This window comes from Vigna umbellata, chromosome 10 (genome assembly GCF_029865625.1).
Source record: "Vigna umbellata cultivar VRB3 chromosome 10, Vumbellata_1.0, whole genome shotgun sequence".
Classification (NCBI taxonomy): domain Eukaryota; kingdom Viridiplantae; phylum Streptophyta; class Magnoliopsida; order Fabales; family Fabaceae; genus Vigna; species Vigna umbellata.
Window position 1 is genome coordinate 15849772 of NC_142174.1, and position 15956 is coordinate 15865727.

General features: G+C 36.0%; 3 protein-coding genes across 5 annotated transcripts; 1 reads left to right on the forward strand and 2 right to left on the reverse strand.

Moving 5' to 3' along the window:
* Window positions 1-2449, forward strand: LOC124824468 (zinc-finger homeodomain protein 7-like). Its single transcript, XM_047296901.2, has one exon. The coding sequence runs from the start codon at window positions 1140-1142 to the stop codon at window positions 2178-2180; it is 1041 nt and encodes a 346-aa protein (XP_047152857.2). The 5' UTR covers window positions 1-1139; the 3' UTR covers window positions 2181-2449.
* Window positions 2450-4139: 1690 nt separating this feature from the next.
* LOC148192013 (Late embryogenesis abundant (LEA) protein) lies at window positions 4140-6751 on the reverse strand. Of its 3 annotated transcripts, none has more exons than XM_088100907.1 (4): window positions 6490-6751; window positions 5889-5998; window positions 5140-5784; window positions 4140-4484 (listed from the first exon to the last, which is right to left on the reverse strand). In XM_088100907.1, the coding sequence occupies exons 1-3, from the start codon at window positions 6684-6686 to the stop codon at window positions 5147-5149; spliced, it is 945 nt and encodes a 314-aa protein (XP_087957033.1). In that variant the 5' UTR covers window positions 6687-6751; the 3' UTR covers window positions 4140-4484; window positions 5140-5146. The 3 variants fall into 3 exon arrangements, with proteins under 3 accessions (XP_087957033.1, XP_087957032.1, XP_087957031.1); XM_088100906.1 differs by lacking the exon at window positions 4140-4484 and adding an exon at window positions 4514-4971; XM_088100905.1 differs by lacking the exon at window positions 4140-4484 and having other exon boundaries at window positions 5033-5784.
* A 3179-nt stretch (window positions 6752-9930) lies between these two features.
* Window positions 9931-15731, reverse strand: LOC148192014 (AAA-type ATPase family protein). Its single transcript, XM_088100406.1, has 8 exons — window positions 15324-15731; window positions 15106-15201; window positions 14575-14685; window positions 13755-14064; window positions 12858-12948; window positions 11732-12074; window positions 11302-11450; window positions 9931-10820 (listed from the first exon to the last, which is right to left on the reverse strand). Exons 1-8 carry the CDS (start codon window positions 15600-15602, stop codon window positions 10307-10309), a joined length of 1893 nt encoding a protein of 630 aa, XP_087956532.1. The 5' UTR covers window positions 15603-15731; the 3' UTR covers window positions 9931-10306.
* Window positions 15732-15956: the final 225 nt, after the last annotated feature.

Genomic DNA, 15956 nt, shown 5'->3' on the forward strand with positions numbered 1-15956 from the left:
TCCTCTTGGATTCTATTCATCTTTATCTTCAATAAATTATCTTATTCTAATTTGGGTTATCACTATCATTTGTATGTCTCATTACTCCATAAACTTGTGCATATAAGGTTAATTGTAGGATAATGCTCTCCTCTCCCTTTAATTTGTACTGAATTATGCTGGTTTGGGACACACATTCATTTGAAGGGTATTGGAGAGATTGTGTGAGAAAGGCAATCATTAAAAACTGGACCAGGGTGCAGGCTGTGGGAGAGGACCAACATGAACTTGTCGGTTGTTCTGCAAGACAAATTCTTGCAGTACTACTGTACTAGCCATCACTCCTTCTGAGTTCAAAACAACCTCTTCCCCTGTTCCTTTCCTACTTGGTTTTTATGGGCCTGGATGGCTGGTAGGAAACAACACTCTTCTTCCCCCTCTTCCCACCCTAACACCAACTTTTCCACACCACTTCCTCTAATCCAACATTAACTCATAACATCCCTTTCTTATTTCCTAATCAACCTTAACTCTTTCACAATTTACTCTTTGTGTTTCCCAACCTCTTGTGTTGTTTTCTCTTGCTGGTGCAATTCAGCTTTCTACTTCTACTCCTCAAGTCTTCACAGTCTAACATTCTAGCCACAGAGGTGAGTATTTTTTTTTATAGATTATCTGGGTCTCTAGGGACCCCGTTGTAGTCTCATTCCATAAGGTTTTTCTATTCTACCAAAATATATTATCCTTTTCTCTTTGTTTTTTCCCCAATAAATAAAATAATAATAAAGCTATTCCCTCCCTGGCTGTAGTGGTGCTATATATACAGTTAAATCACTGATTCACTTCTGAGAATAGGATTGATTAGTGAAAATTGGTTGGTGGGATTAGCACCCAGAACGTCAAAATCAGAATAAGGAAAGAATAATTGTGGGCGTGCTAGTAATTATGCCTTTGGTTGAGTCTGGTGTTGTATTAGATGGGATAATATGAATTAGGGTTGAGGAGGGTACAGGAAGATCTACAACCATAATTAAAGCAAAAATCAGGAAGATGATGATGGTTTAGGAAAGATTAGAGCTTGTCATAATTAGAGAGAGCATAGAGGGTTGAGATCAAACGTAGCTTGGTAGATCTTGGAAACCCACAGAAAGCAAAGTCTGATGGAAATGGGAGGCCAAGATAAGGAAATAGAGATACCAACAAGTTTAGGTTACAACCTTCCCAACAGAGATTCTTCTTCTTCCTCTTCCAAGCTCTCTTCTCCAACACTTGGTGAAAGAAGTACCACTCATCATGATCGTGATCAACCTCATCATCAACCACCTCATCAAACTCACACATTAATCTTCAACGACCCACCTCACCATAATCTCTACCCACCACCACCTCCTCCTCCTCTTGCACCTCGTCAACCTCATACACTCACACCAGATCCAGATCTAACCACCCCAATTGCTCCCACATCGAATCCTCTAAGAACACCACACCCCCACATAACAACAATACCACAACCACCAGCAGCAGCAACAACCTCAACCTCAACCTCAACCCCGTCGATCAGGTACCGAGAATGTCTTCGGAACCACGCGGCAAGCATGGGGAGCCACGTGGTGGATGGCTGTGGAGAGTTCATGGCAAGTGGCGAAGAAGGTACGCTGGAATCACTAAGATGCGCCGCGTGTGAGTGTCACCGCAACTTCCACAGGAAAGAGGTTGACGGAGAGTTACAGCCACAACAACCACCGCCACTGTCACTGGTACAGCAACAACAACAACATGTTCCCAATTATCACAGCTACTACCCCAACAAGCACAATGGGCACCTTCACTACCCTACACCCTCTCCTTCTTCCCTCCATCATCACAGATTAGTTGGTAGCAGTGGTACACCGAGTCTGGTTCCCCCAGTGATGATGGCCTTTGGAGGCCCAGCTGAGTCCTCAAGCGAAGATCTGAACATGTTTCAGTCCAACACCGGAGGAGCACAGTTATCAGTGCAGGCGCCACTTTCTTCCAAGAAGAGGTTTAGGACTAAATTCTCTCAGCACCAGAAGGATAGGATGATGGAGTTTGCTGAAAAGATTGGTTGGAAGATTCAGAAACATAATGAGCAGGAGGTACAGCAATTTTGTTCTCAAGCGGGCGTAAAGAGACAAGTTTTCAAGGTTTGGATGCACAATAACAAGAAGCACCCAATGTAAGCCTAGCCTACACTCTTCTTCTTTTCTACATCCCTTGTCTTCCATCTTGTTTGGAAAGAAATAATAACAAAAAGAGACACCAGATTAATTTTTAAGTCAATAATATTGTAGATTTAGATGTGCATATATATATATATATATATATATTATTCAAGCAGAGGAAGCTAGAGCTAGCTAGCTATAGCACATAGACACATTAAATTGACAGCAGCTGTGTAACTTCCCATTATAATTACTCATTTTCGCTGTGTATGCTCTTTATTAATCAACACGCGCTTTCGTATGGACTAGGCAGCATAGAAAATTTGCACTGATTTTCTTGGTGCAGAAAAACACGTACGGATTAATTCTCAGTTTCTAACCTCTTTCTTCTTTTGGCGTGACCACTGACTAACCATTTTCACCACTATAGAGAAAGAAATGAAAAAGGGAAAAGACGAGTTTTTGGTCGTTGTTGTGATGAAGTAGGATATGATATTGGTATACGTTGTTGTTTGTGATGGGGTACTTGGTCTAACTAGCTGTAACAATATTTCATGCATAATAATTTGACGAACTTTTGTATTTTAATCATGGAAGTGTTGGTTCGTGAACCTGTTCACTTCCTTGCTCATCAATGTAGAAGGCTTTGGAGAGAAAATAGATCCCACACTCACGAGTCATGACCCAACCACAATTTTGTCCTCTCCTACTCATTCCATACATAGACACCGGCCGACACATGAATTAGCAGACAATATCCGTTTTTTTCTCAAATTGCCCTTTTCATAATAATATGCATAATGTCTGTATTATACTGTCTCTACGCGAACGAACCAGGAAGATGTAGTCAAATGATGACAAATAAATAACGAAAAGAAGGATCTGAGTATACAAATTTCCCCCTTCAGTTGTTCTATCTTTTTCCCTTTACCCTCGTACTTGTCAACGGTGAAAGTAGAGTTATTTTGTACGAAAAAGCCACAAGAAATGCGATGAGATTCGAGTCACAATTATTGAGTCAAACTCAGGAGTAGTAATTAATCTGAATCGGTTTCTTATACTTACGAATAATGTGGTAAGTAATAATGTAAATAGCAAGTACGAGTTTGTGCCAAACATTTCTATTGTACAAGCTTTGGTTTGGATTTAAAAATCCAAAATATGAAGAGTGAAAAGGCTTTTCTTTTCCCCTTTATTTACGATTTCAAGAGCCGAGATGTTCCAAAGTAAGTTGATGAAAATGGGCAACATATTCACATTAATTTCCAATGTTCAATTCTTGGATGGATATAATATAATGCGTATGTCGAATGAATTGATGCCCTATAGAGACTGCATTTTTTTATTGTACATAGAATTATTTTCTAATTTGGGATTCTAGTCCTAGAGTGTAAAAAATATATTGTATTTCTTGCATAAAATGGCATTTAATTCAAACTGACTCTACCTTTCCTAAATTTACTGGTGGCACAGAGACAACTCTATAGATATTTTTTTTTCTTCTGAAGCTGAAGCTATTTTCACGGAGTAGATATCTGGTTTCAATTATAATACAATAAAAATGAAATTTTTATTCAATTATAGATTTTTATTCAATTATAAAAATCATATTTAAATTAATTGCTGATTTGAAACTACAATATTTTAAAGTCATATTTAACTTAATTGTTAATTTTAACGTTGATAATATATCAATCAAAGTTAAACTCTAAAGGTTAAAATAAGCAATATATTTGGTTCTTCACTTCTTGTTACTCGTACTTGCCTTCACGTCTGCACAAAAACTAATTTCAATGTTGCAGTTTGGTTTATGCATCTATATTCCATTTCTATCATTCCAAGCATGGTACGTAACATACATTTTCATTGATCAAACTAAAATTTCTACAGGCTACACTGAATAATTAAAAAATGAAAAATTCACTGACAAAAAGAATTACTAGCTAGCATTAAAAACCGTTCTGAAATGTAATGCTGTCAAATATTATGACTCTGGAGAAACAACTAGGATAACAAGAATTATAAACCATGAAGAATAAAAAATCAGTGATAAGTTCAATCGTTTGATCAAGATTAAGGGTTAAAAATATAAGCATTTTGGTTTCATAAGAAACGCCATAGATTGAAAAAGTAAAATCAATCCTGAAAGATTTTGTCATGCACCTCATTGGGGTATCTAATCTTTGATAAGATTCAGTCTATAGTTATCCTCGTTATTTTCAGAAGTGCTCAAATTTTGGTGTACCTCCAGAGCTTCGTAAATATAAGCAACGCTACACGTAGACTAAATATGGTGTGTGCTAGAGGCTATTCCCATGATTCCTGCAAGTAGACGTGCAAGTTGATGTTCCCATTAAGTAAGATAATTTGAAACTGGTAGCAATGTATGTTGGGGGGGGGCAAAAGTTGCTATCTTAAATTATAAGTATGCTTGAGTTTATTTAGTAGCGCGAGTAAATGAGTAATGAACTGGCATTTGGAGTTATGGACCACCATAAAGAAAACCACTAACAAAATGCACAAGAAATACTTAAAAAGAGAGGATTAATTACCTTTATTAAACCATGCACCTTTTACATGTTCACGATCTCTTCTTGTAACAAAAATAAGAAACTACGCAATTTAGTAAAGGGCCCCAACAATTTATATCATTCATCTGAGGATCCACTTACATAACCTACTAAAAGCTACAAATTTAGTCCCTACAAAACATCATGGGACAACACAACTTGGTACGGTATGAATCTACCTGGCATCGTGATAGATCAGAGAAGAACCTAACTGTGGGGCCTTTCAGGGTTTTCTTCTCCTAACATTAGGGAGAGTAGAGTTTTCATAATGTCTAACAAGTAACTAACAACTGACGAGTGTTTAAGGAAAAAACATACAAAAACATGTACCCTGGACGCATATGTACGATGATAACTTTGTGGAATCTAAGAGAGTTTTTCATAGTTAAGAGTAAGTGGTAACTAACCATAGGTTCATTGGTTTGGGGTGTTTCTCATCTTAGCTCCGACATCTCCTGCAGCATCTGAAGCCTTCTCCTTTGCAGCCTCGTACTTAGCCTTTGCCTCTTCAGTCATTGTATTCTTTGCTGATGCGTATGCTTCCTCCACTTCACGTTTAGCCTGGTCAAAAGTTTCGGCTACTTTGTCCCTTCCATATTCATTTCGCACGCCTATGTTTTCTTTAGAATCATTGGCCTCATCAAATCCATCCACATCCATATTTCCACAATCCATTGTTCCTTTCACTTTATCCCTAGCTTCATCATAAACCTCACTTGCTTTAGTATCGGAGAATTTCTCTGATGCCAGGTTCATTTTCTGCTTACCTTCGTCATAGGCATTGCCTGCTCTATCTTTTACATATTCTATGGACTCATCCATGTTATCTTTGGCATTGTAAACCACACTTGAAGCCTTATCTGAAGCCGTCTGAATTTTTTCCTTCGCATCGTTGTAGGTATCTCCGATTTTTTCTCTGGTATCTGTTGGCATTTTGATGACCTTGACATCTTCATTATAAGCGTCGTTCATTTTCTCCTTTCCTTGTGCCATGGCCCCTGAAACTGCTTCCACGGCATCCGTAGCCTTCTCGGAAGCGTAATCCGAAGCTCCTACAAACAAATCAAAGATACTACGTTGTTTGAATTTGATACCAATATTTAATCGAGAGGCATACATGAAAGAGATGGTGTGGCGATGAATGAACAAATGTTACCTGATGCTGCAGACTTCATTGTCCCCGCGGCACTTGTGGCAACATCTTCTACATTATTCATCATGTTTTCAGTCGGTTGTTTTTCTTTATCCTCTTCAGCCCCGAAGCTTCTGCCACAACAATTGAAAAAAATGAGCAAAACAACAATATTTAAGATTCATTTGTGTTGGATCTATCAACAAGGAGGACACAAACACCAATAACATGTACCACTGTTGGGTTTATCACATCAATCACATTGACATCTACCTCTTGACGTGCTTATAAATTCCCATGATTATCCTATGTTCGGTTTTTTTTTTCAATAGACATCCTTCTAAGATAATCACATTCAAAACCTCTCATACATGATCAATCTTATTCAAAACTTCCCCAGACATGAAAACCTCTCATAGCTTAATATTAGGATAAGATAATGGTCGGGTGGCATCTTTTCTTCTTGAAACTGGTACCTTTCTAAGTTATAAAACGGAACATGCATGCTGGATATATATATATATATATAACTAAAATAAAAACAACTAATATTAAAATATATATATCAGTAGATGGTGGAAAAGGAAACTGCATTATATTGCACAACGGTGAGAGAGAAGATTACTCAGAGAATTTGTCTTGAGCCCAATCAGAGAAAGACGGGTGTTTTTCCTCGGCATCATGCAGCTCGCCGGAGGCAAACTTCTTTGCGTCCTCTGCTTTGGCTTTGGTATCCTTACCCAGATCGTCATAAGGCCTGCATGTCACCATACACACTGCAAGAAACACCATCAACAATAACACAACCTTTCTGCTTCCCATTTTTCCTCTATCTTTTTCTTGTCAACGAAAACTGTTTTCTTTTTCCTTGTCCCTGTATCGCGTGATATGAGAATATAAGGGAGGATAAGGTAATATAATATGTGTATATATATATATGATGTGTGTGAGAGCGTGGAGCATGAAGTCCACGTGGTGGTTGGGAGAAACGTGGCGAAAGTTTGAGGGTAGAAGTGGCAGATTTTGGACACGTGTTGAGGAAACGTGTAGTGTTAGGGTGCAGCGGAATGGGCCGTGTTTTGCTGCAATCTGATGGCATAAACGGGTTTTGCTCCTCCACCTATTGGAGAACCGTGCTTTGATTGATATATAGAATTTCTTAGATGTTAGAATTTAGGGTGCATAACGTGAAATATGAACACCGCTTTTTTAATCACTCATTGATGTAATCAGTGAATTCACGGTACTAATATTTTCCATTTATCTTTATGTCACATAAGCTGTCTTATCTCCCTCAGAGTATATCTCTTTTCTTCAACCGATGGAATCTCTTTTTAACGTGTTGATAGTGTAACATGGACGATAAGGATGAATTTCTATGTTTTAATTTAATCAGTTTATTTCAATTAAAATCTAAATATTCAATTTGATAAATATTCGAAGAATTTTCGGCCACAATTACTCACGGATAATCAAATCGCGTTCAATCCATATCCATGTAATGATAATTTACGAGAAATGTTATATCTACCACACTTGTTACCCTAAAGAAACAAAGAAGACTGGCACAAAGAAGATTTCTTTTCAAAGTCTCTGGAATGTATCTTGCGACATTTTCCTTTACCTGCGTAATAATTTCCTCTGAATTGTATTACTTTATTCACTTTATTTTTATTTTATTTTCATTTCCCAAATTTCTTTCTCTTATGTCAAAACTGTGAGTTTAAATTCTAAGTAAAAGTAAAAAAGTTAAATATCATATAGAAAAATAATAATAAATTTATTATTTTGAAATTTTGGATTAAAAATAATATTTATCCCTTCCTTAATGAACCTTTCCTTAAAAAATCCATCAGACGACAAGATATACAATCTCTTCCTAATTAATTCTCTCTAATAAAAACCATATCATAACTCACAATAAAATTAATATTAGTTAGTTGTGCAAATTTTAAGATAGTGCTTTTAAAGTCTAAAATTAATTATTCATTCTTTGATAATTCTTTGGACAGTTCCTTTTCTACGGGATAAGCCAATTTTTGAGTAAGGTGGCACTTATAAGTGCATATTTACATCTAGATCAAAAATATTTATCGAAAAAATTGCATCCAGTTCATCTTAGGAAGTAACGACTACGAGATTTGATACTTGCTTTTTTTCTCAATAAAAATAGACTCCCTTTGAATCATTAATTCAGTAGAACTTTCCACTATATTCAGAACAAAATAGAAGGTAAAAACGTCAGGAGATTAGTGCTCATATAACTTAACAACATACCCAAATCAAAGACAGTTATGCCTGGAAAGATTGTTATAAAAGGCAATCTATTTCCTGTTGCCAAAATAAATCAGTAAGGAACTAGAAATAAATGTTTAAGCTTGATGTCAGCAGCTCAAGCATTGGCTAAACTACCAATCACCGGACATTTTCCCAATAGAATATTTTGGAATGAAATACGTTACTTCGCTTACACTGATTTCACTTGGGCTGATTTTACTGTTCACGAGAAAATGAGAGCTCAAATTTATGGGACGCGTTGTGTTCGAAATGAATTTGCGCGTTATGCACTTTTTTAGTCACCCACAAAAAGACGGATATTTGAGATGATTTTCTTTGAAATCTCGTCTTTGTCCTCGTAATTTGAGGAAATACCACGTTCAAATTTAGGTATTCGAATCCAAAGATTTTATAAAAGATTCCAATTTATGTTTTCATGTCTAATAATAAATAAAGCATGATTTTAGATTCATGGTGAATAGTTGGAGTAATGTTTGGTTGAAGATGATGAAGGTTACGAAGATGAAGAGCTCGAACATGAAGATCTGAGGTTGAAGGAGTTGGGAGAAGAAATATTCGGTTCCTACCTATTTGTATTAGGTTCCAGTTAATTGAAGAAATGAAGTAATGTGTGTATTCGGTTCCATGTTGTGGAATTTGGTTACACTAGAGAGAAGAAGTGCATGTAGGCAATAAGTGTATTCGTTTCCCTTGAGAGCTGTATTCGGTTCCTCTCTCATGTTAACATGTTCCCTCGCAACCGTTTTTTAGGGTGGACTATCACCACCAACCAACCATATACCCATAGCAAAGCCACCTTGTAGGTAAAAACCGAAAGCAAAGTGGCCAAAAGTGATACCTATGAACTATTATTCCCAAATTCAGTAGCACAGACCCTAACTTTATGATGCTCTCACCTTTTTTTTATATCGTAAACTTCTTTGCTAGTTTTTTTCATTCTCTTCTCTTTATTTGTTAATATTGTTAGCTGAATTTTGGTTAATTATTTTTTTATAAATATTAAATTTCCTTCAATAACAAATAAAATCAAACAACTTAGTAGTAAATTATATTAAAAAATATTATATTTCAAAAAAATTAATTTATTTTACTAAATTATAATTTTTTAGATTTTAAAATTAATTTTAATAATTATTTTTAATTTTTTACTCTTTATAAACATTTTTACAATTAAATATAAATTAACAATTTTCATTTTATATTTAATAACTAGGACATTTTGGTAATCTTTAATTTCTATGATTTGAACAATTTTTTTAAATGTGATATCAATCAAATACTACGCTAATTCTCACAAACTTTACTTCTAAATCTATTCTCACTTATCTTCAAATCCACTTAAATAAACAATAAAAAACTTACTCTCAAATTCATTTAATTACTCTTCCCAAATCAACTCCTCCAAACTCCCTAAAGTTAAAGTGAACAAGACATTAAAGATAGAAATTAGAAGGAAATAGAAACTATGATATATTATTGTTTAACTTCATTTAAATCAAATGCATATTGGAAGTTGTAATATTATGAAATAAAAATACAGCTAAACCTAATGTACATGGAGCCTAGATTTTAACTGGTAGCGAAATATATCACGGACAAATATGCTAAATGCTTAAATAACATATTTACGTTATATATTTATAAATACAAAATTTATTGAAAAAATATTAAATACAAATAATGTTCTTTGAAATGTACGAAAGGAAATTTGAGGTTTAGAATTCCGGAAGAATTTTGAAATTAAATGTAATATAGATAATTATTACTATTTAGGAAAAAAATAAACTTATTTTTCATACTCACTTTTGAAGAATCTTCACTGGAATTTGAATGAAATCAAATTCATTAAAAATGCAATTTAAATTACAACTTTGAGCGTATCCTAAAAAGTTATTAATCAATGTAATTTTGACTTCTCTGATGCTCTCAAAAACATGGCTTCTTTCTCCTTAGCATGAAGTGGAAAGGTTATGCTGGAATCCTGCTTCCAAGTCATTAAAGCCTCCTAGTCCTAATGATTTATAAAGCCGGAAAGATTCTTCTAAATCTGCTTCATCTGCCGCACAAATAATGGCACACATAACATCATGAACAAAAATCTATGCTAGCAGGTCGATAGGGATTCAAATTAATGCTCAAACAAACTATATTTGGCCGGGGTGGCCACCTTCAGCTGCTAGTTTTAGTCGCTGGTGATGTTCCACCACTTTGTAATCTACAATCTCTTTAAACAACTGGGAATCCAAGATGCAGTCTGGGCGCCCATAGACAGCAGCTTGGACACTAGCCATGAGTTTGGCGATCTCACGGCCTGAAAATCCCTCCGTTTTCTTCGCAGCTTCTCTGTAGTCATCCTCTGATAAATCTTTTATAGTAATCTTCTGAGGCTGCTTCTTTAGCAAGAAGCCTCCCTTAGAACCATTATTGTCATCACATAAATATTTGTTTAAATACAGCTTCAATAACTTCAGACGCTCTTCCTCTCCTGGAAGCGGAAATTCAATCACTTCATCAATCCGATCAGTAACTGCACTATCAAGATCACCTGGTCTGTTTGTCGCAAGAACAAGTACTATGTCTCGAGACTGATCACCAGTTCTGAAGAGCAATGCGTTTAAAGCACTTCGCTGAGCTTCACTCATGAGTGTGCTGTTACGCCTGCATTGAATACAAAAATATCACTAAGCAATTGCTATACAAACGAGATCATCACTATCCAACTTATCACACCAATTGTTTCTACAGTATAGAGGGTGAACATTATAATACTTTCAAGTTACAGCCAATAAGGTAAAATGAAAGATAGTAATTTATATAGATATCTGTTATACAAAGTCCATACAATGCTCTTGTTGGTTCCTCTATGTATTTAATCTTCATATAAGTGAGTTTTATTAATGATAAAAAAAAATCTCCGAACAAGTTCAATTCACTTCGTGATTCTAAAAATCAATATAAATTGAATAAACCGTTATAAAAGTACAAACATAATCAATGTAGACTGTAGTAATACGACAGTTATATTTTCACATGTTATGCCAAAACCAAATAATTTTTGCTACCCTGCTGCAAGATAGTAATTTATATAGATATCTGTTATAGCAGCAGTCTTAAAAATGCATTTCAAGCTCTAACTTACTCGCAAAGGAAAGCATCTGCCTCATCAATAAAAAGCAATAGGCCTTTTCTAGATTTCTTGGCCCAATCAAATATATCATGAATTTTGGTAACAGCCTGGGCGCCAAGAGGTGCAACATCTCCTCCGGTCATCATGGCATAATCCAAACCCTTCACGTAAAAAAGGAATGTCAACAGTAGTTAAGAATTGCTTTCTAAACAAATTCTGCATATAGCACTAATAATGAGCCTTAAAATGATATTCAAAGAAAATTCCACGACTAGCAAGATAAACAAACACTACATTTTACTTGGTTTGATCATTCATCACAAACACTACATTCGGACAATTATTTCAGGTTGTCAGTAAAAACAGCTTAACAGATCATGTAAAAGGAGAAAAGTGAAATATAAATCAGAACTTTGTATTAAAGAACTAAACATCATCATACCGATCTTCTCGCTATTTCCCTTGCAACCATAGTTTTACCAGTGCCTGGAGGCCCATAAAAAAGCATATTACGAAATGGTGCCTGATGGGCTTTGGTATTTGATGTTGCACGTGCAAGATGCTCTATTCTTCTCTGCAACGATGGATGGAGGATCACATTTCCAAGACCATTTTTATTCCCAAAAGGTTTTTCTGCCCCAGCCAAAGTACTACTATGTAGAAGTTTATTTTTGGCTTGAGAAATTATCTTTGATCCAGGGAATTTTGCCATTGACGATTCCCGGATCAATGATGGCTGCCCTAGAATTCGATTAATATAGCCCCAGGTGACTTTAGCACCTTCTCTGTAAAACAAAGGAAGCACAATACAATATAATCAGATATCATTTTAAAAGGAAATTAAGAAAAAGGAAGAATTGTTGTGATGAACATGGATTAGAAAAATTAGGATAGAACACAGTACGTATATTATCCAGCAAACACAAATTCACCAAGGGTTGGCCCTATCCACTGAACCTGTCTACTAATCAAGTTGTAAATGTAAATGGTTTAGAGTAATCTATCACCAAGAGTTTTCATGACAACATTTAAGAATTTGTAAGTGGTGCAAGAATCAAGATAACACCACAGTAATAAAGGCTTGAATTGGTTTATCATTGAAAAGGGAGGTAGTAACATCATAGTATGAAAAAAATATAATTTTATATGATTCATTTATTACACTTTTTTTCCTTGTGGCTGGGAATGGAAGGGTTGGTAATTGACCTGAGGCTGGGAGATTAATTCTAAGTACTGGCCATCACTTCCGTAGCATAAGACACAAATAATTCTTACTATTCCCTCCCATAAATATCAGAATTACACATCTACAGTTGCCACAGATGGTGTGGATGTTATTGATAGGTCATTATACATTTGCATAGCGTCCAATGGCACCATAAAACAGCAATGTACATCTATATTATGCATTTTAGATACAACTATTTTCACAAAGTCCTTTTATGGATAAAAGTACATTGACAAGCATTATTATGGTGACATCAATGAGATGATTGTAATATTAACAGACCCTGAAACTGTGTATAGTTACTTGGTATCAAATGCAACATGAAAAACAGCACATCTACCTAGTTGTATATACTCCTGCAGCTAGTGCAGTAGCTCCTCCAACAGTCATAAGCAATTTGTCCCTATCAGTCAACAAGGCCCTTAGACCACCTGCGAATTGTAAAAACCCAGCTGAGGTAATTTTCAAAGGAAAGATAGACCTATCATCTACCAATGAAAACAGTTAACAAAAACAAGGTTACCATGAACAATTTAGTAAGATGGAATAATACAAGCTATTAACACTTTGGCTGTCACACACCTTGGCAATCCAAGAACCTAAAACTCAAATCACAATTTTCTATAATCATGTAAAAATATTATTGATGATACAAAACCTGACAGTCAGAACTGTACATTTTGTAAGCAGATATGTAATATCATGCAAACATGAGTGGTACTGTATGAGATAAGAACTGAAAAGAAGCTTGTAAATTTATCGAAGTGAAAGGGTTAACAATCCCAGGAACTTCTACTGCCAAGAATTTTCATATTCTTGCAGAAGGAATGCAATATTACAAGTTGATATCCATTCTCCGTCATGGAAAAGTACAGAAAATATACTGTGGATGCAGACACTATACCACGTCATTGCCTTTTGTTTCAGACATTCAATATGCCAGTTTATTCTTGTGAATGGATTTTGCTTTGGCATAATTATCAATAGCAACAAGTTGAAACTCTTTCAGTAAACAAGAGGTACTGCTGCACATTGCTTTACTATGAACTTACCAACCAAAAATTGGTATACTGATATTGATATTTATCACATTTACAAAAAGGAAAACGTATATTTACATGATGAAAGTGAAACTGCATAGAAATTTAACCATAAATAGGAATAAGTAGCACAGCACAGACAAGAGAATCAAAATCTATGATCCACCACAAAGGCCAAAAGCTTATCAGCTGCATACCTTCAATATGACTGAAAGTTGTGTTAATTGCAGCAAGCCATTTATCCCTTTCACCTTGCAGTCGTTCTATCAGCATTCTCCTATTATGCTCCTCGGTCAACTTAGCTTCATGAACTCGGCCTTCAGCCTCAGCCATTGCCTTAACTCTAATAGTTTCTCTTTCTATTTCAGCTCTCTCTCTCTCAGTCTGACGCTGCTGAGATTGAATCTGTTCCTCAGTAGCCTGTCTTGCCCGCTCCTTTCTTACAGAAGACTCCTCTTGCATCTTGACCAATTCAACATTATGTAGCCTCTGGGCTTCATGATCTGTCTGAGAATAGCAACTTATGGATAACTATTCCGGGTAAAACATTTTAATCTTACAAAACTTCAAATCTGACAAAGTTTGATTTGCATGAGGCTCCAACCATTCAAATATCACTAACAGTTTGACAACTTCATAGAATTTTCATCCCAAATCCTACTGCTCCATTTAAACACCAATGTGGGTAGGAGGCTAAATATAAAAAGTTCTCCAGAAAATCATTAGCTATAAGATCATACAATTCGTTAAAATAAAATTTGAAAGGACTAACAGATGATAAGTTTTCTACCAAAAGCATATCCAGTGGCAAGGACCAAAGAGCAAAAAAGATTTACTGACCATAAGTTTAAGTTCAAGATCAGTTGCTTTTAGATATTTTTTCTAATTACATTAATTCTCAAAGCCACAACCTTTTGCTCTGCCAGAAAACCATTTCTAGATGGGTATATAAATACCTAAGGTTTCCAAATTCACAAATTACACAACAGTGTACATTGTTTATTATTTATTCTGTACCTGCATTCTTTTCCTTGCCAATTCATCCTCGTATCGCAGCACCTGGGCCTGTCTCTGGGCTTGCTCTTGTATTAAATTACGTTGTTCTTCAGCCATTTTCCGCTGTCTTTCCTGCAATAAAATTTATTTGGCATCTCAGAGGAAGATAATATTTAAAAAAAGTACACACAAAATGATTCCCTGTGATGATAAATCCTTAGAAGAACATAGATTTGCAGAAACCTCTAATAATTGTTATCACACTTTTAACCTACAGTGGTGAGCATTACGATGAAAATCTATAAAAATACAAAATATGGATAAATTCGTAAAAAACAAGAAAATTGCAAACCAAATAAAATGTTGACAAAATTGCCAACCAGTCGGCCAAGTTTTAGTTGCATGTCGCATGTATGCCAAGCTTTATGGAAGACTGTACCAAGTATTTGATAGTGTAGTTTGATCCATTTTGTCAAGCACAAAATATACGGCAAAAACTGAAATGATCATGAGGTACACAAGATGTGGAAGTTATTGGAAAACTCCACTTACAATATCTCCTTGAGATTGAATAAGTTCGTAGTGAACTCTCTCAGCGTCTAATTCAGCGAGGCGAGTTTGCTCCTGCTTTCGCATTAAATCAAACACCTGCAAAGCAAAAACAAAATCAGAAAACTACAATCCTTCCCGATACAAAGAGCATCCGTCACTCCTCGTTGAAACCAGAACAAATAATGCAGACTTAATTCCAGAACCACAAATAAAATAACCTGCTTTGAGTAGGAAGAACTGTTGATTTGACGGAGAGCTTTAGCTCCTCTTTCTAACGATTCCGGGTCGAACCCCGACTTGTTAGGTTCCTCAGGCGCCGGAGGCTCCGAGTTGGTGTCGGAAGACTGGTTCGGCGGCGATGGCGCATTGGAAGGTGAAGAAGAGAAGAAAGGGAATCGGAAGGAAGAGTCAGCGTAGGCACGATCGGAGAACGTGGACATGGAAACCACCGCAGCGGATGTTACTGCCACACATGAGGTTAACCTTGCAGCGGCCATAGCTTAGCATGCACCTTCCTAATAGAACATGAAGAAGCTTGGCTCAGCGCGAGCTTAAACCCTTCGCTAGGGTTTAAACTGGAGAAGTTTGAGTAGGGCGTTGCGTGTTGGGCAATTAAAACGTTAAACGAATGCCGTTTATCACCCGATCGATCGCTAAAACAGATTCAGGGTGCGTGGCGGTGGGCTTTTAGCCAAGTGCTCTTTGTTTAATAAGGACCCGGGGGTAATTTCTTTCTTCACTCCCATCAATATCTTTCTGCAGCCATCATTTTCTGAATTCCATTTGTACCCTTCTTTGTTTTATTTGTAGCTATAATGAGGAGAGGCCTGCATAGTATCTGATGGGTGCAG